The sequence below is a fragment of the Chanodichthys erythropterus genome, chromosome 13 (assembly GCF_024489055.1).
Source record: "Chanodichthys erythropterus isolate Z2021 chromosome 13, ASM2448905v1, whole genome shotgun sequence".
NCBI classification, from domain to species: Eukaryota; Metazoa; Chordata; class Actinopteri; order Cypriniformes; family Xenocyprididae; genus Chanodichthys; species Chanodichthys erythropterus.
Window position 1 is genome coordinate 32989121 of NC_090233.1, and position 23018 is coordinate 33012138.

General features: G+C 37.4%; 1 protein-coding gene across 11 annotated transcripts in view; it reads right to left on the reverse strand.

The window, feature by feature from the left end:
- trpm3 (transient receptor potential cation channel, subfamily M, member 3) overlaps positions 1 to 23018 on the reverse strand; it is a 162648-nt gene that overhangs the window by 10300 nt on the left and 129330 nt on the right. For 2 of the 11 annotated variants that reach the window (XM_067408412.1, XM_067408414.1), the window contains exons 9-19: positions 19134 to 19206; positions 16342 to 16442; positions 15961 to 16095; positions 14876 to 14926; positions 13637 to 13672; positions 13311 to 13451; positions 9652 to 9681; positions 9015 to 9307; positions 8432 to 8660; positions 4715 to 4918; positions 798 to 938 (exon numbers count right to left, since the gene is read on the reverse strand). In XM_067408412.1, coding sequence (XP_067264513.1) covers positions 798 to 938; positions 4715 to 4918; positions 8432 to 8660; positions 9015 to 9307; positions 9652 to 9681; positions 13311 to 13451; positions 13637 to 13672; positions 14876 to 14926; positions 15961 to 16095; positions 16342 to 16442; positions 19134 to 19206 — 1434 coding nt within the window. The remainder of the gene's footprint in view (positions 1 to 797; positions 939 to 4714; positions 4919 to 8431; positions 8661 to 9014; positions 9308 to 9651; positions 9682 to 13310; positions 13452 to 13636; positions 13673 to 14875; positions 14927 to 15960; positions 16096 to 16341; positions 16443 to 19133; positions 19207 to 23018) is intronic. The other 9 variants (XM_067408420.1, XM_067408423.1, XM_067408416.1 and 6 more) reach the window with 9 other exon arrangements.

Below are 23018 nucleotides of genomic sequence, written 5' to 3' on the forward strand. Positions count from 1 at the left end.
AATGCGTAGCTGTCTATGGAGGGACAGCTGTCAGATTTCATCAAAAAGATCTTTATTTGCGTTCCGAAGTTGAACGAAAGTCTTGCGGGTTTGGAACGACAATGTTTGTATTGTAAGTTCCTTATACTTACTCTCCTTTATTGTACAGAGAAAAAAGTGGCAACATATATTGCAGAAAAAGGAATGTTGTTTTTTTTGTTTTTGTTTTTTGCATCAACATAAAAAAAAAAACATTCCTTTTCTGCACAGAGGTCTCATTGGCATCTCTGGGTAAAGCTCTTCTTTTATTTGGCAACACATATTTTTTATTTATTGTCAAAACGGTAGAGAGACTGACACTCTCACCAGTGGAGAACAGAAATATTGCTCAGTCTAAACACTACAACGTGACTGTGATAGGAAAGAGAGAGAGAGAGAGAGTACAAGCAACGAGAGAAAAAAAGAGTGAGTAAATAATAAAGACAGTACACAGAGCAGAATTTTTCATCTTCTGGAGCCTGGAGATTTGTCAGATTCATGGCCTATATTTAAAACATAGATGAGGCTAAATAAAAAAAAAATCTCAGCTGTTTTGATCTCTACTTGCCTGCATTTGAACGTTTCTCCCCCTGGACCTGATATGGTATCTACTGATATGAATTTCCACTTTATTTGCAACTGAAAGATTTCAGAGGGCATTTCTCTGAAGAATTCTCAAACAAGGCATTTTGATGTTCATATAGATTTGATATGCTAAACACACTGAACAATACTGTATCTATGTTTGTACTGAAAGAGGGCACAGTTGGGGCTTTTACCGTGTGAAACCAGAACTTGACGATAGGGGCGTTGTAAAACTCGTAAATTTTGCGACCCAGTGGAATCAGCCGATGGCGGTTTTGAACCTCCTCCACCTGTTTCTTACGTGAAGCTTCTGAACTGACGTTTCCAAGCATGGCCTGGGAAAAGTACAGAGGATAGAAAGAGGAAAAAAACAAAGGATTGCTTTTAAACACCATTTACATAGCGTGATTTCTCACCCAGAATTGTATGCAGCTGTTTCAAACACTGCAAAGCAATACTGAGTGTCAAGGAAGGTGAGATATTCACTATGAACTGGGCATTGATGAGTCCACTGGGAATGGTCGTGCGGAAAAAGAAAGAGAGTGTGTGAGAGTGTGTGTGCGAGAGAAGAAAAAAGAAAAAGGGAATGAAAATGCCCAGTGCCATGGGTTATTTGGACACATCCTTAATCCAAGAGTGGGGAGCTTATCCCGTAAATGAAAAAATATGGCACACTCTTGGACATTATGGCAGAATTGTATTGCAACAACTTTTTTTTTTGCTGTTAAAGCTGTTTGGTCGAACTTTGCCGCAGTACAGTCTTACAAACTACACACTGTCAATCTAAATGCAATAAAAACAGTTTGTTTATTTCACAGCTTATGTTATGCACAGGACCTAGTTTTGGCACAGGCATTTCAATGTTGTAACAGAGATAAATGTGTGCAATTACAGTGTTTACTTTCAAGAAGAGCATTCAAATAAATTGCAATACAATTGTCATCTTGTGTTGTAACCTCATACAGTATGTCTAATATATTCATAGTGAAGTGAGGGGCAAAACTTCCGTTTTTGAAACTGTGTTGTATAAGATCAGGTCAACCCAGTCACGTTCTGGGAAATGTAGTCCTTCTCAGTTGTTTTGACGTAGTAACTCTTGGACTACATTTCTAAACTAGTGTCTTGTGCTGACCTGTTTCTTTAGAGCAGTGGTTCTCAAACTGTGGAGGATTCCAAGTGGTTCACAAGTTGAAAAACAGACCAACATAAATAAAATAATGTAATTGACATAAAGTTCCAACACTGAATTAATCAACAGATTAATAAACTCAAAACAATAAATTACTGTAATTGACTGTTTAAATTATACCGTATATGATTTGTATACCATTCAAAACTTTAGGGGCTGTAAGATTTTTTTTAATGTTTTTGAAAGAAGTCTCGTATGCTCACCATGGCTGCATTTTACAATGTAATTTATTCCTGTGATGGCAAAGCTGAATTTTCAGCATCATTACTCAAGTCTTCCGTGTCACATGATCTTTCAGAAATCATTCTAATGCCGATTTGGTGCTCAAGAAACATTTCTTCTTATTAGCATTATAGAAAACAGTTGTGCTGCTTAATATTTTTGTGAAAACTATAGGTTGGAACAGGAAAGTCTAACATTATTACATTATAAATGTATTTGATCAATTTATTGCTATCTTGTTGATTTTTCTCCTTTCAACAACAACAACAACAAATTTCCTACTGACCCCAAACTTCTGAATGGTACTACAATCCAAACATATCAAAACACTGAGACAGTTTTATGTTTTTTAATGAAATTTATACTTATGATGCATTAAAATGATCAAACATTACAGATTTTACTGTTTGTCATGTGCAGCACTAACAGCTTATGCATTCTAGTCGGTTTATGAGATATGAGATTGCACCAGTATAGCACCAGCCTGTTTCTCTGAGACTGTATTCCTTATCTTGTTGTTGTTCATCTGGGCCATCCACGTCTCTCTTGGTGTTATTTAAATCAGGTTTGCTTTCTTCTTGTAGAACAGTAGCATACAAAACAGCCTTCGATTCTCAAAAAAACCCCCCAAAAAAAACAGACTCATATGTTTATAGAAAAATGTTTTTGTGGTTGCTATTTTTAAGACTAAAATTTGACTTCAAAGCACTTCGGCAACTGAAAAAAGATGCTCTACTACCATGTAAACACTTCATTAAAAAGCATAACCATTTAGACTGTTTAGACATTTTCCAGTTTTATTTTAGTAGAATTGAGTAATGGCTTCTGAAAATAGGGCTTTGCATTTACAGCTATCATTTTCATATTAAAATGTTATTTTTTTAAAACAATATTAATATTTTACAATACTGTTTTGGATTGTATATTGATTAATTAAATGCTATATTGGTGAGAATAAAACGAGTCTTAGTGTTTCCAAACTTTTAAATGTAACACACAGCTGATTTGGGTTGATTACCTAAACAGCAGTTTTTACAAAATAAGAACAAAATAATGGATCGTGTAAATGTCAAGATACAAGGTACAAATTAAAGGTTTAGTTCACTTTAGAAAGAAAATGACCATGATTTACTCACCCTCAAGCCATCCTAGATGTATATGAATTCTTTCTGATGAACACAATCGGAGTTAAATTAATAAATATCCTGACGCATCCGAGCTTTACAATGGCAGTGAACGCATATGAAGCTGAAGAAAGTGCATCCAATGTCACTTCCTGTGTCAAGATCCATAAAGGTACTAAAAACATATTTAAATCAGTTCATGTGAGCACAGTGGTTCAATATTAATATTATAAAGCGACGAGAATACCTTTGGTGCGGCAAAAAAACTAAATAACGACTTATTTAGTGATGGCCGATTTCAAAACACTGCTTCAGGAAGCATCGGAGCGTTATGAATCAGCGTGTCAAATCAGCAATTCGGAGCGCCAAGGTTACGTGATTTCAGCAGTTTGGCGGTTTGACCCGCGATCCGATTCATGATTCGATACACTGATTAATTTATGCTCCGATGCTTTCTGAAGCAGTGTTTTGAAATCGGTCATCACTAAATAAGTCGTTATTTTGTTTTTTTGCCGCACCAAAAGTATTCTCGTCGCTTTATAATATTAATATTGAACCACTGTGCTCACATGAACTGATTTAAATATGTTTTTAGTACCTTTATGGATCTTGACAGAGGAAGTGACAATGCTCCCTATGGAGGCCTCACGGAGCCATCGGATTTCAACTAAAATATCTTAATTTGTGTTCCAAAGATTAACGAAGGTCTTACGGTTGTGGAACGACATGAGGGTAAGTAATAAATGACAGAATTTTCATTTTTGGGTGAACTAACCCTTTAATATAACTCTGATTGTGTTTCATCAGGAAGAAGAAAGTCATATACACCTAGGATGGCTTGAGGGTGAATAAATCTTGGGGTCATTTTCATTTTAAAGTGAACTACTCCTTCAAGGACATTTTGTACACTAATCAAAATCGTAATTTTTTGTTTTAAAGTAGTTTATGTGGTCCACCATCTGAAACAGTTCAAGAGCCACTGCTTTAGAACAACACTTGATAGTTCTCAATGGAAGATTGAACAACAATATTCGTGCAGTTTTGTGTGAAAGAAGGCACTTCTGTTTCAACTTAAAAGTGAAGGTTGTCATTATGGAGACGGCAGATCAAGGCTGCGAATATAATGCAATATTGAAACAAGCCTTTAACATGCACAATGGTGTTGTAGATGCGTGAATGATAAAGACACAGGCAGCTTTCAGTCACAGTACCGTACTTCAGACGAGACCCTAGCTAAAAGAAAAGAAACAGAGAGGAGACAAGGACAGAGGCAGACGGAGACACGATACAACTCCACAACCACGCGTCTTCGCTTTGACAACGAGGAACGAAGAGAAAGGGCAAAGTGGGAGAGGGGTGTGGGGCAGGGAGTTCAGAAAAACGGCAGGGTTGGAACGGATTTCTAAGAAGAGGCGCCATGGACTCGAAGAAAAAAAAGAAAAAAAAATCTGAAGCATTTCTGAGAGGCCAAATTGGGGACAGAGCAGAGCAGATGTGCCTAAGTGTGTGTACGTGTGTGTGCCCGAGTGTGTTAAGACTACAAGCTAAGAAACGAGGCTAAGGTGGGTGCTCTCACCACGGAGTTGTACTGCGTCTCACAGTAAGATCTTACTGTGAACTCCATGTCCTCCTCCTCTTTCTCCTTAGTTTGCTTCTCAGGTTCATCTACATCCTTCTCCTGCAGGTAGGTGTCCTGATCCTGAGGCATATATGACATCTCGTCCTTATTTTTAAACTCAAGACTCAATATGGAAGGGGGGAGAAGTAGGCCCAAGATAACCTGGTGGACAAAACAAAAACACAGTTTGAGAAAAAAAAATAAAAAATCCACAGCTACTTTTCATTATTTATTAGTCAGTAGATCAGTTCCTATAGTCCCAGAATGCCTGTGCTGATGAAATAACTCTCTTTTTTGCTACAATAGCACCTGAGAGATATACAGTATCATGCCAATCTCACCACTGAAGTCTGAACCAAAGGCAGAAATAAAGAAAATGAGCAGAAAGTGAACGAAACGCACTGAGAATTGTTTTATTAGACTGACATATACAGTACCTGTGTGAGAATGTGTCTAAAGGTTGTGTCTAAACACTCACTGGCTACTTTATTAAGTATTAAGTACACCTTGCTAGTACTGTGTTGGACTCGCTTTTGCCTTCAGAACTGCCTTAATTCTTTGTGGCATAGATTCAACAAGGTGAAAGAAAAATTCTACAGATATTTTAACATGTTGACATGATAGCATTACAAATTTTCTGGCTGCACATCCATGAAGCGTATCTCCCATTCCACCACATCCCAAAGGTGCTCTATTGGATTGAGATCTGGTGATTGCGAAGGCCATTTGAGAATAGTGAATTCATTGTCATGTTCAAGAAACCAGTTTTACATCATTTAAGCTTTGTGACATGGGTGCATTATCCCCCTGGAAGTAGCCATCAGAAGAAGATTTTTCCAATCTTCTATTGTCCAATTTTGGTGAGCATGTGCGAATTGTAGCCTCAGTTTCCTGTTCTTAGCTGAAAGGAGTGGCACCTGGTGTGGTCTTCTGCTGCTGTTGCCCATCTGCTTCAAGGTTTAACATGTTTGGCCTTTGTTCTAACAAGTGGTTATTTGAGTTACTATTGCCTTTTTATCAATTCGATCCAGTCTGGTCATTCTTCTCTGACCTCTGGCATCAGCAAGGCATTTTCGCCCACAGAACTGCCACTCACTGGATAGTTTCTCTTTTTTGGACCATTCTCTGTAAACCCTATAGATGGTGTAGCATATGCACACTTATCAGGACAGTCAATCAAATCTGGAATCTTCAGGATGCTTCTCGCATGCTGGACTGTGTTGTAATCTGACCTCAGCTCCGGCCGGTCCAGAGAAAAACAGACACTCTGAAATTTACGTTACCCTCCGAGGTAAAACAGAGGGCCCAATTTCCTAGCTCTTGGGACATGAAAGGGCCCCCCCATGGGGGCTACGGGCCAGATTGGCATTCCAACACACACCACACACACACAGACACACACACACAAACATACATTATTGAATGTATATGTAAAATACAACTATGCCAAAATGTACCCATCATGTATATCAAGTGCATGTATGCTGCCTAGTGTTTAGAGTTAGTTTAAATAACTGCATTTGTGCTAGTGTTAGTTTTAATGATGGAATTTGTCTGTAAACCATAACTTCTTTTATATGCCTTTCTGATCTGTCGAGTTTGATCTCGTTTTAAAGCTCTGGCTACTGCTTATTCAATGAGATATGTCACATAGCTGACAAATGCATTTTTCTGTGTGTTTAATGATACTGTGAAGAAAGTTCTCCATCTCAAAATCCGATCTGATAGTCATAAATTCAGCTAGGAGACAAGACAAAGAAAGAGCTTGCCCGCCAACTTTGCACCAATGTCATTGGCTATTCCACCTCAAGGAGGTGTGTCGGCTTATCTGTCATAAAAGAGGAGCACCAGGATTTTTCTGTGTGTTCTCCCGACTGCCCTGAATCATCCATCGCCCAGTCACGCACGTCTCTCCTGGACGTCACGGCGACGCGCTTCCATCGCGCTCATCCTTCAGGACCACCATCTTTCTGGCGAGACTAACTTTCACGTCCTCAGTTTAAACTTCAAACCCTCCCGCGGAAACGGAAGAAGCCAATGAACTGCAGCAGCACTGAACTGAAACCCAGCAAGCGAACTGACGCAAGTACCGTTTCTGAATCTTAGATAATGAAATTGATTTCTGTGCTGGCTTTCAAGGACTGTTAGGTTTTGCTACTTGCTTTCTCTCTTTCCCTCTCTTGACTTTCACTCTTGTATATATGTGTATATTCTGTATAGCCGTATAACCTCTGTAGTCGTAGTTTGCATATATTAAACACATTATTCATGCTCGATTGTTCTTTTTGTTCCTTCAACAAAAACCAAGTCACTTTAACGTTTTTCGATCGTTTTATGCTTTGATGCTATAATAGGAATTTATTCTTGTGGCCAAAGTATGAATCTGTTCATAATATTCTAGGAGGAGCTAGGGTTTGCTGGACAAACATAGTTTCCCTAAATAATTATTAAACAAGAACTAATCATATGTGATTGATTATAATTCGTTGTAATTAATTCACAATATATGTTTAATTCCCCCTTGGGTTGATATATGCGTCATAATTGATCATAAAGCTTTATGATTTATTATAATTCATATATATATAACCCATAAATTGATTAATAACTGTACAAACCGCTACAATGGTTGTGCGTGAAGTAGTAGGTCAGCAGTTTCTGAAATACTCAGAGCAGCCCATCTGGCACCAACAAAAATGCCACATTCAAAGTAATTTAAATCACTTTCTTCCCCATTCTGGTGCTCAGTTTGAACTTCGGCAGGTCTTGACAATAGCTGTGTTAGAAATAGCCCCCTATGCCCTCATTCAATATTTCCTACATTACTCCAATAACATAGTCCACTTGAAGGACTAAATGAACACGAGTGAGCGTTTTGGACACTGAGTTTGCCAGAAGGACTGCCGCTTTGGCATAGTTTAATAATCATTTGAAACTTAGTAAACTAGCAGCTCCAGTACTAATGAAAAAATCTAGAACTCTGTCATGGAAACTTGTATGTATAAACCTTAATTAAACAATGTAATAATCAATCAAAAAGGAATTTATGCCTGTAAGATATTACGCTGTACCTAACGACAATAAATATTCCTGTCATCTCTCGAGTAAGAATGACAATTAGATTAGAGATTATTAAGAACGCTTTCAGACTACTGAAACTTCACTTAAGATGCTACAGGCAATCATGTTGATGAGGACATGGTAAATACAACAAAAATGTCAGCTTTACCCATGAAAAGACTCACTTTGGCAGGCAATTTCACAAATATCGCAGTCTGTTGAATATATATTTATGGTCACGATGTAACAGAAGAAGCGACAGAAAATTTCTTCTGTATTTTAAAGTACATCCGAGTGAAATGGAATATAGAAAGAAAAAAATGTAGAATTGGGACTTGGTTTTATGTATCAGTTGTTGATTGGATGGAGACAAATCTGAATTTGAGCTTGCAGTCAATTGTAAGAAAACGACGGGATTAAGCAGACTACATGATTGGCGAAGACTAGCATAAAGGTGTCTATCACTTCACATTTTGATTTAAAATTATGAGGTCAAAACATAAAAAAAGAAAAAAGAAAAATGAAATATGCATGAATGAAGTGTGCACAATAAGACCATTAGATGCATTTAGGTGAATTTCCATTTCATGCTGACTTTTTTCTCCCAGATCTGACCTTCAGGCCAGAGTTCTTGCGCATGCGCAGACGTCCCATCCACATGTCAGTGAGAAGCATCTGGCTACAGGTGTGGGCGATGAAATCCCTGTGCTTGGCAGCCACTGCCAGCTGCAGACAGGTGGCATTACTCCAGTTCTTCAGCTCATAGGTCAACAGCTTCATGGCCATCTGTTCATCCTGCTTATAGGACTGATCGAGTAGCTCAACAGCCAGCTGACCAAACTCCCTGATGAAAAAAAGATGGAATATTTCTGTGCCAAAGATACATTCATATGCACACAAGCACACATCTCTACACAACAACAACAACAACAACAAAAACAGCTTGATTTAGGTGTGCAAGCATTACAAAGAGAAAAGGGTCCACATTAGACTTTTATGAATTTTAGAGGAGTCTTTGTGGTCAGTCACTGTGCCTTTGATGGGATGCAAGTTTGGCACATAACAGATGGTCTCACCAATTGTACCCACCCCAGAGTTGTACACTCAACAGCAATGGGAACTAGACATGCGGGTGAAATCCTCATGTGAACGCTCATTCTTGAGATTACCAGCTCATTACATATCTTTACATTCATACCTTGAGTTCTGATTGAGTTCCTGTGAAATGTCATCTACCATGTCGTTCTCTGAAGCTTCGTGGGCCATTGCCTTACAGAGCTTACAGGCAACCAGTGCTTTAGCCATGGCCTCCTCGCCATGTTGCCAGAAGAACAGGGCCATCTTCTGCCGTTTCATCAGCACTGCCCAAACCATCAGCTCATGAAACGGGAAAGGAAAGTGATTGATTTCTGGGTCATCCAGGTCAATGTCTACTTCCTCTTCTCGCTTCCGTGTGGTCTTTTGACGTCCTCGCCTAATGGGCATGTCATCCTATCATGGTAAAAATTTTGAAAAATATGATAATAAAAACCACATGAAGAATATAAATTATATGTACTTTATTGTCCCCTTTTTTGCTCTAGTACTGTCATAATAACAATAATAATTATACACACACACATACAGTACATATTAAAAGAGCAAAATAGGACAACAATGTAGCTATATTTAATAAGTATAGTAGCTATATTTATAGTCTAAATGGACCAGTAAACAAACATAAAAAAACAAAACACAAGGAGTTACTTCAAATCCACCCCTCTAAATCAAAGGAGAGCTTAAAAAAGTGTTCAGTTGGGATTTTATTGGAAAAGTGGGATGCATGAAAATCTCACCTCCATTCCAAGCAGCTTCAGGGCTTTTGGCTACAACACACAAAAATAAAAACATATACAGGACAAAAATAACAAGACACATTAGATTTAATTTGTGCATTTTCCAAATTGTTTTACCATCCTTATGATACACATGTGAAATCATGGATGTTTAATGAGTAGATAGGATTCTTCATGCTATGCAATGATAAATTTAGAGCATCTCTCTGGTGGCACCGCAGATGTCTGTTCTATTTCAAGCCTATATAGTTGCATGCGTAGAAAGATGTATGTGCGTATGTTCATGTAAGATAAAATGTACTCACAAAATTTTGAAATGCATGCATGTGCACACACACTCTCAGGCATCATGTAATGGTAAAATGCTATTACAGATAAGATGCTCATGTGACATTGACTGACATGATTGAGCAGTGAGGTTTCATGCCCTCTTAGTAACCCAGGTTGCACTCTCTGAAATTCGTTGTGTGTCAGAGGGCTGAGATTTGTGGCTTAGATGCCTGAGCCTTCAGAGGTGTTAAAAATATGTGAGAAAATTAGATATCATCCAGGTGTCAGTGGCTTGAGAATTTGTCTTGACTCCTGTTTACTCTGCACAGCTGAAGTGCCACCATATGGAAATTTGTTCTGCACCGAGTATCTAGTTTGTGTTAGTTCCATATGCCATCTCTCTGGAAGCTCAGATGGGATTTTTTTTTTCCCAGGTGGGTCATGCTGATAAAAACTCAACACAGTACATTACATTGGAAAATTGTTTTCATTTATGGGAACCTGAGAGAATAATCTTGTGTTTGAAAAGCAAGTATAACACTTATTATAGTGTTACTTAGATGAATGTGTAATTCGATGGGTCATCCAAAAAAAAAATAAAAAAAATAATATATATATATATTCTAAAAGTTTGGAACCACTAAGATTTTTAATGTTTTTAAAAGAAGTTTCGTCTGCTCACCAAGGCTACATTTATTTAATTAAAAATACAGTAAAAACTGTAATATTGTGAAATATTATTACAATTTAAAATAACTGTTTTCTATTTGAATATATATCACAAAGTAATTTATTCCTGTGATGGCAAAGCTGAATTTTCAGTATCATTACTCCAGTCTTCAGTGTCACATGATCCTTCAGAAATCATTCTAATATGCTGATCTGCTGCTCAAGAAACATTTAATGTGTACCACTGTACATAATATTTGTGTACAATATTTTTTTTTCAGGATTATTTGATGAATAGAAAGTTCAAAAGAACAGTGTTTATCTGAAATCTAATCTTTTGTAACATTATAAATGTCTTTACTGCCACTTTTGATTGATTTGATGCATCCTTGCTGAATAAAAGTATTAATTTCTTTAATTTCTTTTCAAAAAAATAAAAGTAAAAATTCTTACTGACCCCAAACTTTTGAACGGTAGTGTATAATGCTACAGAAGCTTTGTATTTCAGATAAATGCTGTTCTTTTGAACTTTCTATTCATCAAGGAATCCTGAAAAAAAAAGCACACAACTGTTTTCAACATTGAAAATAATCATAAATGTTTATTGAATAGCAAATCAGCATATTAGAATGATTTCTGAAGGATCATGTGACACTGAAGACTGGAGTAATGATGCTGAAAATTCAGCTTTGCCAACACAGGAATAAATTACTTTGTCAAATATATTTAAATAGTCAAAGTTATTTTAAATTGTAATATTTCACAATATTACTGTTTTTTTACTGTATTTTTAATTAAATAAATGTAGCCTTGGTGAGCAGACGAAACTTCTTTTAAAAACATTAAAAATCTTAGTGGTCTACAAAATCGATCCAACCTTTCATTGGAGAATAATAATTTTAAATGGGGGGAAAATCTCATTATGAGAGATATGTTTTTCACACACTGCTCACAATTAATCATACCCTTTTATTCAATACTTTTTACAACCTCCTTTTGCCAAAATAACAGCTCTGAGTCTAATGCCTGATGAGTTTTGAGAACACCTGACTAAAAAATCAATTTTTTTTTTGTGGTTATAACCCATCCCGTTTGAAGTTCCAGTAGTGTCAGTTACTTTTCAAATGTTTTATGGTCAGATGAAGCAAAAAAATTTGCTTTTTTAGCAGCAAACACTTAAGGTGGGTTTGGTGCACACAGGGGTAAAAAGTACCCCATGTGTACAATGAAATATACTGCTGTATCTTTAATGTTGTGAGCCTATTTTTCTGCCGGAGGTCCTGGACATCTTGTTCAGATACATGGCATCATGGATTCTATCAAATACCAACAGATAAAAAATCAAAACCTGACTGTCCCTGTTAGAAGTCTTATAATTGGATGTGGTTGGATCTTCCATCAGGATTATGATCCAGAACAAACATCAAAACCAACACAAAAATGTGTCACTGAGCAAAAAATGAAACTTCTGCCATGACCATCCCAGTCCCCTGACCTGAACCCTAAAGAAAATGAGCGGAGTGAACTGAAGAGAAGAAGCACCAGCATGGAGCTGGAATCTGAAGGATCTGGAGAGATTCTGTATGAAGGAATGGTCTCTGATCTCTTCTCAGATGTTCTCCAAACTCATCAGGCATTATAGGTGAAGACTCAGAGCTGTTATCTTGGGAAAAGGAGGTCGCAAAAAGTATTGAATAAAAGGGTATGATTAATTGTGAGCAGTGTGTATTAGAGAAAAACATTTCTCTCATAATGAGATTTCCCCCCATTTAAAATTATTATTCTCCAATGAAAGGTTGGATTTTTGTTGATTTTTTCAATAAAAGATCAAAAGTATTAACAATGCAGATTTATTTTCACAGCCTTCTTTGGTCATATTTACCAAGGGTATTAATAATTTTGGGCATGACTGTATATATATATAATGTTCATAATGTTTTGAGAATCCCGTAATAGTTTTTTTTAAAGAGAAAATTATAAAAAAATTTTGAAAGCTGCAATATTAGAAAAACAAAATACAGTCAAAAGTTAAAATTTTTTTTTACTTTATTCGTAGAACACTATGCTCTTAAAGGCACAGAATGTAAGTTTCACAGCTAGAAGTTGCTTATTCAATACGATACAAAAAAATCGTAGCTTGATTACACTGTGAATGAGCTTGGAATCAGGGGATGTGTCGTCTTCACCTCCACAGCCGATAGAAAGCAATCCGATTGGACTCAGGCACTGTAAAGCTCTTTCTGATTATGCTATGTTAGCCACTTGACAAAATAGTGTCTCCGAGGCATGGTACAAACATGAGATTCAGACTAACCGTGTTGTGTTGTTTCCATTGTTTCTGCAGAAGTAAAACTCGGATATGACGTCACTGACAGGCAACGCAATGACACGGGCCGTTACACTGGTTAAAATAGCTGATTAGTCTGGATTTAAACATTGTTGGAAGCATTTGGGATATTCTAAGTACTCAAGTCAACAAAATATATAACACTGTTCTAGTGGTTTTTGGATATTTTACTCAAAAAATCATACATATTGTTGTGCCTTTCATCTCCTATGTTTATGACTATTTTGTTTTCACATTACAAATGTATTCTTATAACGTAACAACTATATTCTAGTAATGTAGCAAGTTTATATAACTTGGTTCTTGAAACCTTTGTTTGGTATGATTCTGATTTAGAGCCACATGCAATTTTTTATAAGGTTCAATAACATACTCTTTTGGGTCCAAAAAGGTTGTGATAGAGGGTCCGAAATCTCTTCCTGGTGTAATTGCAGCGATAGGCTCCACCCATGAGGTATTCAATTACCAATCCGATGTCAATCAGGCTGATGCGGTAGTCAGGGGGCAGGTTACCCTGTAAACATAAAGGTTATTTATGGCAACACTGAACCTGTTCCAACAGTTATGGCTATGAAAACGGTAAAGTCAGACACGAACCACGAGCTCAACTACATACACACCCATCCACTCTCACTCCACAAACACACTGACATATTCCTAGTAGGAATCAAGATAATTGAAGAAGATTGTCTGATTCACCTTGAGGTAGATCCAACTGAACCCTGGATATTCTTGCTTGGAAAGAACACACAAGGTCAGTGAGACAGAATCATATTAAAGGGACAGACATCCCACTGAGACCAAGCAAGTCTAGAATCAGGGTTTGATGCCATATTAAAACTGACCGTGAAAACAATAAGCCTGTCTACAAAAAAACAAAAAAAAACAATAGAGAGTCAGAGTGTAGGAGAGAGAAAGTGATTGAAAATGAGAGAATGGAGTCTAATAATGGGCAGGACAATGAAAGACCAGAGGAAAGTGATAAGAAGCAATTCCAATGTTGTTAATTTAACGATTTAACTCATCTCCATGCCAACATTAGTGAGCTTTTCCAATTAGAGACTCCTTATCAGGGTGTCGAAAGTTTGATTGTAAGACTTAACAACCTGAAGTCCTAAGATTCCTCCTTTCATTAGGTCTACAGGCCAAATCCCTCTTAGCAAAATTACATCCCATATCCAGCCTCCTGACTATGATAACTAGGCTCTGCTCTGGTTGAGTAATTATCAACGCAGAGCCACTATGGATCTTCTAAGCTATGCTAATTACTTCAACCTCAGCAAATACCACAATATGCTTCAACTGGATGATCAGAATCATATAGGTGATGCTGCCTTTCATTTGTAAAGACATTTTGTACTAGAGTAAGTTGATGTGACATCCAAAGACAGTTTAACATGTCAGTCTCCAGGGAAAGCAGAAGATTTGAGCATTCAAAGTATAAAATGTCCTTTTTTTGGACAAAGAGAAGGCTAGATAAAAACCTTTTGGTGTACCTGCATTGATTCTTTTCTATTTTATAAGTGGAAATTGCAGTATATGCACAAATGTCACTGCAAGAACATTATGAAAATCACCAGACTGCAAAAAGCAGGTAACCATGCACCCCATTATGTCTCAGAAAATTCACTTACGAATGATAATAAAGAAAACCTAACTATACACAAGCGACCTAAGAAGCAACAAACCCATTGTTCTGACTGTTTTATAGACCGAAAATCACTGAAAAAAGCAGTGGACACAGACAGAAACAAAATAAGCAACTAATTGGCTAAATCTCTCGGTCGGGCTAAGAAGCAGGAAAGACACCTTTGCTAAATTTGCAAAAGAAATCTAAGACTAATCTACCACTTACACACACTCTCTCTAACATACACTCACACACATGCATACAGAAACACGCACACACACACAGATGCATACACAGTGAATTCTTACCTTTTTCACATCTCTGACCAGGTGGTACAAGGTGTTAGATGGACCATGCCTCTGTTTAAGACAAACAGAAACAAATGTAACCTTTAATAATCAATTACATCTAACTGCAAATAATAACTTAGAAACAAATGAGAACACGTGCAATTGTTACCTTGAAGGGATAGTTCACCCAAACATATATATATATATATATATATGGGAACAAACAAGTTTTTCCGATTTTTTTATGTTTTTGAAAGAAGTATATGCTCACCAAGGCTGCATTTATTTGATCAAAAACACTATAAAAAGAGTAATATTGTGAAATATTACAGGAGCAATTACTCTTGAGTAAACTCTTCAGTGTCACAACATGATCCTTCAAAATGTATTTAAAGTTCCACTGTAGTCAATAATTGTATCCCTTAAAACACATCTTTGATCACCAAAATGACATATTTCAACATTTTTTTCCTGTGAAAAAAAAAAAAAACCTCATGCCTTAAAATAGCTTGAATGTAACTCTTCATTGATTATATGCGGATCTACAAATATGCTAGCCTCGCCCCCACTCACTCGCACAAGCTCAGAGATCCACCATCTGAGTCTGCCTTCTAAAAATCAGTAATGTCAGTGGAGAAAGGCATATAGTTCATCATAACATCGTAATATACATCATACACCCACTATATTGCTAAATCCTGACCTGGCTTCTTGAGACTCTCCTGCTTCAGAGCGCTCATGGTTAATGATATGCTAAAGCCCGCTGGCACGTCAATGTGATTGGTTACAAGGTAATTTCAAACTGCGTTTTTGAAACATTCTTTAGATCACGGCTGTTTTAAACAGAAAATACTCAGCAATGGTGTTGACTAATGAATTTGCACATGGTTTGTCTTAAAACATATTAAAACACCATATAGACATATAAACAACATTGAAAACTTGATTTTCACCACAGGGGGACTTTAATAAAATAATATGCTGATTTGGTGCTCAAGATTTGATTTGATTATCAATGTTGAAAACAGCTGTGCTGCTTAAAATTTTGTGGGAACTTTGATACATATTTTCAGGATTCTTTGATGAACAGAAAGCTACATTACCGTATTATAGAGCTCTTCAAGTCGGGACAGCGTCAGGAAACGATGCATGCTCACTCCATTCTCTATCAAAAGCTTCACAAAGTCCACTCTGTCCAGCACCAGTGCGTCCAGCATAGACTGCTCTAGAGAACCCACCTGACCACACATAAATAAAGCTTACAGGTCCAGGACATAATAAAACAGACATATAGACGCACAGCAATTAATTGATTTTTCTTCAATTTTAATCTGTTTAAAATGCAGCTACCGTGTTTAATTAGTCAGAGGTACACAGAATTGCTTCTCGTCGCCTCTGCGATCAATAAAGTATCTCTGTATCTATGCCTAAATGAATTACGAGCACTCAGAGATACAGAGTTTGTGTGAGTGAATATTGCCTACAGGCCACTGCTGTCCGTAAATGAAGATCTGGCTCCGAGCGATGTCAACTCTGTTCCAGGCCAAAGCCAGGCTCAGTTGATCTGGAGCTGATGCATTGGCCCCTGGACAGATAGGCACAAGGGCATTTAATTAAGGTTAGTTAAACAAAACCAGCTTAAAAAAGGCCTGAGAATATGTCAGTGCGAACGTATAAAATGAACTGTGTAGATAAATGCCTATTAAATATTACCAATTTTAAAGACTAATGTCTTTAAAATCATTGCCATGCTTAAGCACTCTTAACTCCCATTGATTTACAAGTGCTTCTCATAATGGAGAATCCTGAGGAATTTCCAGCTCTCACATCATTACAATGCATACCGTTATGCCTGCTTAAAAAGCTGATTCTAGAGATAAATCACAGAGGAAACCACTCTCCAGGGTCTATGGCACTTTGCTCCGCTCCTGCTACAAGCTAATAAACCTTCCCCCTGAGCAGCAAGACATTTGTCTTTACTTACTCTGGCCTGGTGCTTCTACATTTACTTTTATGAGGGTAATCTGTCCAGACACAGTCTATTAAATAGACACCTCCGTGGCTTGTCTAGGTGTCGCCATGTATTAAACCATATTTGCATAATCTCAGTTAAGTGCCAGAAAATTTCCTGCCTGACTCCATTTATGAGCTGTTAAACCTAAAATACAGTCATGGAGGTCTGTAGTTCTTGAAAGTGTCCATATGGGGCACTTAATGCTTTTGTATTTCATGCTGTATTGAGTTATTACTGTATATTGATGCTGGTGAAACAAGTCCTCAGCAACAGGAAGGCTCTGTGTCAGCAGAGATTGGTCACATAATTATGCATAATTAAGTCTCTGAGGATGAGCTTTAATTGCTGTTTTCTGCTGCTTTGAACTCTAGCAGAGGTTAGCTTTATATTCTCGCTTTAATTTCATGCTACATCATAAATCTTGACACTTTATTTGTCAGATATTCATAAGCGCGTTCAATAGAAAAAAGGGTCTCCTCAAAAGTAACCCTTTATCACATGGCTAATACTGAGCTACTGATAAAAGCATGGCATAATATAAACTTGCATGTTTCAGTAATAAGCATATCATACACTCTCTAAATCTGCAATCAAATGATTCGCTTAGTTTGCTATAAAGAAATTTAAGATAACAAGAAGCATTCAGAAAATCTTTTTTAATGGCTTTATTGGATAGGACAGTGTAGAGATCAGACAGGAAAGCACAGGGTGGAGACGAGAGAGAGAAACGGGATTGGCAAAGGACCTCAAGATAGGATTTGAACTCGGGTCGCTGGAGGCACAGTTGTGCTTTATGTTGGAATGCTGCCCATGAGGCTATCAGCTCCAACTCTCACAGAAAATGTTAATATATTGAAAAAATGGAATAAAATATGTAACATTGAACTAAACTAACATATGTAGTGTAATGGGACACAGAACACTGAAACTGTCGCTTGTATAATTTAATTCATTGGCATTAAGTGCCTTTGGGAACTCAAAAACACAACATCTTATTTGTTCTTTGACTATATACCAACTGATATACATCCCTTATACATGCATTAATGGAAAAGGAGAGAGCTGGGAACTTCATGAGTAAATCACTCTTTAGATGCGCTGCAAAGTACTATGAATTATGCAAGAGCAACACATGGAGCTCTTGGAGGAAAGGCTTCACTAGAATCCCATCTTTTATATGGATTTAAAAGTGGATCTAAGAAGCATAACCCGTAGAGCTTGCACTTTATTCACTCCTCTCAGCAACAAATGTCCTGGTAACCTTATGATTGCAGGCACTAAAAAAATTGTGGGGCGGTTAAATGGAAATTAGTGTGTGACCAGAAAAGTTAAGATCTCTGTTGGTGGAATCAACTTGTGAGAGATTTCATGTGTTTTGATTGACATAATCTGGAGGACACTCCTGTGAATTACTTGGAAATTTACATAAAGATGTTTCAGAGAGCCTTCATCAGCATTAGCATCAATAAACCAGGGGCCCTCAAACTTCTCTGTCAGTCTTCTACGTTGTTGACGCAGTGAACTCAGTGCAGAGCTTCCATGTTTATGTCCAAATGCCGGCTAAGTACTGGCAAAGACTATAGAATAACACAAGACGTGTCACTCGTATTGTTTTGAATGAGACAAAGTGTAACGCGCAATATGGCGGAATAAGTCCCACCTTCTAAATAAGAGCCAATCACCGACTGGTAAAGTCATCGCATCACTACAGCAACCGTTAGAAGCACTGGTTTCTATAGAAACAGTCAGACGCGCGCCTCTGAAACATGGCAGAAGAGATGCGCATTTAGGTCTGCGCATGCGCATTAGCTTGATCCAGCCTAAAAAATACAGTTTTTTGTCATGATTCGAGCGTTTGGATAAAACATTTATAAGACAGCTGTTGTCAGATTTCATTGGTGATTTCAAATATGAAACGTAATCGTAAGGTTGGCGAACAGTTTTGGAGAATTTGATGTTTCCCCATTCAAAGAGATAGGGCATGAGGATGCCCGGGAGGCGTTTAAAAGATGGCCGCCGAGTTAAATGACTTGTCTTAAAGGGACTTTGGTACTGGCCAACGCTGTACACGTAGACAGCACGGCACATGCGTGTGATGTTGACACAGGAGTCGGCGTTCTGACGTAGAACACGGAAACGCTGCACTACTGTCACTACGTCAACAATGTAGGAGACTGAACAGAGAAGAAATCATTGAATAGTCGTTATCAAGTTTGGAAGTCCACAGATGCATATGAGTATCCACAAATTTACAAATATTACCTTTCAGAAGAGCTGTTAGAATAGCCAGATCAATGTCCTGGTGTCCCTCTGATCCCATCCGAAACACTGTTATCTGAGGAAGAGAGATATCGCATTATTGCTGGCAACACATGAACATCACAACTGTTTGACTATGATAGCAGGATAAAGGCAAATCCAATCATGGTGATAAATGCTTAGTGTCTTGTCCATATAGTTAAGAGAAGGGACAAGAATAGAGCTAGAGGGATTTATAGAAATGAGCTGCTTGCACTGCCATAACTGGAATTGCAGTTTTGTAATCACTGCAACGTCGCATGTGAAGGGCACCTTGCGGCTCCATATGCAATGAGTGTGTCCTGAATTCCAGAACATATAGTGTATAGACCATTAATCTAACGCCTGTAATTTGAACAATCCACCTTTCTTTCAGTAGCCATTTTCCATCTGTCTGGTATGGACTAATGAACTTATCTGTGGAAGTGGGAGGATTGGTTCAGCCTAATGTCAATAATGTTTTCATTTTCATCCCCTCAAGCAACCATGAAATGATGGCACATTTAGAGTGTGTGAGCTTGAGAGGTGGTGGTGGTAGAATACAGAATTGGAGCACTTCAGCGGGTAACAGAATCTTTCAAAATGTCTTATAGTTCAGAACTGATGCATAAAGTAATGGTGCTATATGCTTATGTCTTTTGTGTGGTGTGGTTCTGTGTGCACTATGTAATCTTTTTGCTGTTGAAATTGGAGTAAATGGAATGTGATCATATCGAACAAGCACTTCATCTCCTCTACAAAGAGTATGGTGACGGCCAATTACTGAAGTGACAGTTATTGATGACCCTGTGATTGTGGAGGTGACCCAACTCTGTGTGTGTGGGATGTTGAAGCATGAGACACGCTGACCTTTATGTCCCTATAAATATATGTCAATTTACCTCTTACTGTTTATCCTAGGTGAGAAAAAAAAATTGTGATATAATTGTAATGATTTTTTATTTTTTTATTTTCATAATATGAATATTTTTTAAATAACAACTAAACTAAATACATTAAATTATTGTTTTCTTTGTGCATGTGTGTGTAACACAAACCAGTCAATGTTTAAGCACTAGTTCTCTCAAAAATGACAATGTACTACTCACCTTCATGTTGATCCAAACATGTATGATATTTTTTTTCTTCTGTGAATTGTGTGGAACACAAAAAAATTGAAGAACGTTTCTGTTGAAAATGCTGTTTTAGTTCATATAATGAAAGCCAATGGGCTCCAAAACAACACAGACCCCACTGATTTTCAATGTGCACGGAAGGAAAGAAGAAGAAGAAGAAAAAAAGGAAAAGTCATACACATTTGGAATAACACAAGGGTGAGTAAATAATAGCAGAATTTACATTTTTGGATGAACTATCCTTTTAAATTCAACACACATCACTCAAACGCAGCAGGAAAGGGATTCAGGCACCATTAGTTCTTTTCAAAATTCCATATCCATACTGAGTACACAGCTGACCTATGGGACATGTCTGTGATTTATGAGTCTGTAGTTGCTGAATAGAATAAGTCAATATTGGATATTTAAATCATCTCCATGTGCCTCAGAGGACGCTTTAACAACTAAGGCACCCATTAAATTTTGAATCTTTTTTTTTTAAAACATGTTATGCCTACAAATGCCTACAATGATTAAAAATGATTGTAATATTTAACCTGTAACAGACTGTAAAAAATGCTACAGTAAAAACTTGTTAATTGGTTAACAGTGAGTTCCCTTACTACTGTATGTATGGGCCAGGCTGTTTATATTGTTCATCTTCGGAACACGAATTAAGATATTTTTGTAAAAATCCCACGGCTCAGTGAGGCCACTGCTTCGAAGCAGTGTTTTGAAATCGGTCATCGCTAGATATTGTTGAAAAGTCATTATTTTATTTTTTTTGGTGCACAAAAAGTATTATCGTTGCTTTATAATATTAAGGTAGAACCACTGAACTCACATTAACTGTTTTAAATATGTTTTGAGAACCTTTCTGGATCTTCAGAGGTTCGGTGACATTGCTGGCAATGCAGGCCTCACTGAGCCATCTGATTTTATCAAAAATATCTTAATTTGTGTTCCTAAGATGAACGAAGGTGTAGAACGACATGAGTAATAAATGACATTATTTTCATTTTTGGGTTAACTAACCCTTTAAAATTTACAGGTATTAAATTTGCAGTTTGTTCTGTAAATGTTACATTTTTTACAATATTTTTACAGAATTATTCTGGTAACCTCAGATGCCAGTTTTTTTTTCTGTAAACATGACAGGATTTTTTTTACAGTGTAGGTAATATTTGCAGACATCACAGAGATCTTTTAAATCCACCCTGGCTAGGCTGTCATATCCGCACATTCTTCAAATAAACCTCCATCATCCGAGTGCAAAAATGACTTCAGTGACTTTTGCCCCATTGCGTTTACTCCAGTGATTCTAGTGTTTTGAAAGACTGGTCACAGCAAACATTAAGACCACCTTTCCACAATATATTTTCAAATACACACCTTCAGACACAACTGCTCCATGGAGGATGGCATTGCATTTGTTATCCTTATTGCACTTTGTTACCCAGACAACAAAATCTCATATGTCAAATTGCTGATGTTTACTTCATCTCTGCATTGATCACAGTTGTTCCCCAGACCCTAACAAGCTAGCTGCAGCTGCACTCAGACTAAGCAGGTAACTCTGTCCTCCTACACCTCAGGAGCAATAGCCTTGAGGCAGTAAGGATCCACAGTCATATTCATAACACCATGAGCGCATCACCAAATTTCAGAGCAATCATTAAGTCTACGTACAACGTCTCTGTTGAGGGGCTCATCATCATCATTAATTACGAGACAGCCTAGGGAAGAGGTGAGACAGCATGCAACCTGGCGCTAGAACAACAATTTCTCTGTTGATGCTAGTAAAAGAGATGATTGTTTACTTAAGATGGTTTCGAGCAGTTCATTACTGGCAGAACATCAGCAGTGAGGTGGAGGAGATAACAGGCAGCCTTAGGTTAATGGGTGTTCACATTACCAACAAATTGTCACTGGCCCTGAACGCCTCTTCGTTGTTGAAGATTACACAACAGCACCCCAACATCTTAACAGGGCATTCACTATGACACTGATGAAATCACTGGAGAGGTTTCTCTCAGAAACCTCTGTAAAACGTGGCGGAAAAATGTCTGTATTCACACTGGTAGACGCTGTGTCGCATTACTGCTCATTTACATACAGTTGATCATGTCATGCTGTTGGAACACTAAGGCAAATGTGTTTATGGTTTACTGTACAGCTGAAATCTATATGGGCTTGCTGATCTGTGGTTTTAAAACAGAAATATGAGGGTCTTATTTTTGTTAAAAGCACTTACATAAATAAATTATTCAGTAATGTTATACATGCACACATGTTTTTCCTTGAGATTAAAGCATTTTCAGTGGTAATAAACAGCATGCTGTTTATACAACTGTATTATATTGTAGCATCTGGACCAATCAGGCACCCCATTATTCATATTTAATGAACTACCCATAACTCACTCTATCAAAGTTCTGTGAACCCATCCCCCTAAAACTGCAACTAGCATCCCAAACATAGCTAACACACAGGCAGAACTAGGTGTCCTGTTAAAGATACTTTTTTTTAGGATCAGAAAGAATTTTGCAGAGACTAGTGACTCTGACTTCATTCTTCTTCATTCAGGACAAATAAACTCTCTTAATCCTATGTATTCTCTATATAACCACTTGGGAAATGTATAAACATGTTTCCAATTTTCCCATCTCATGACTTTCCTTTTATAGGCTTTATTCTATGTATTAATTCTCTCTTTTTAACTATTTGGTATTAATGTTCCAGAGTTGCAAAT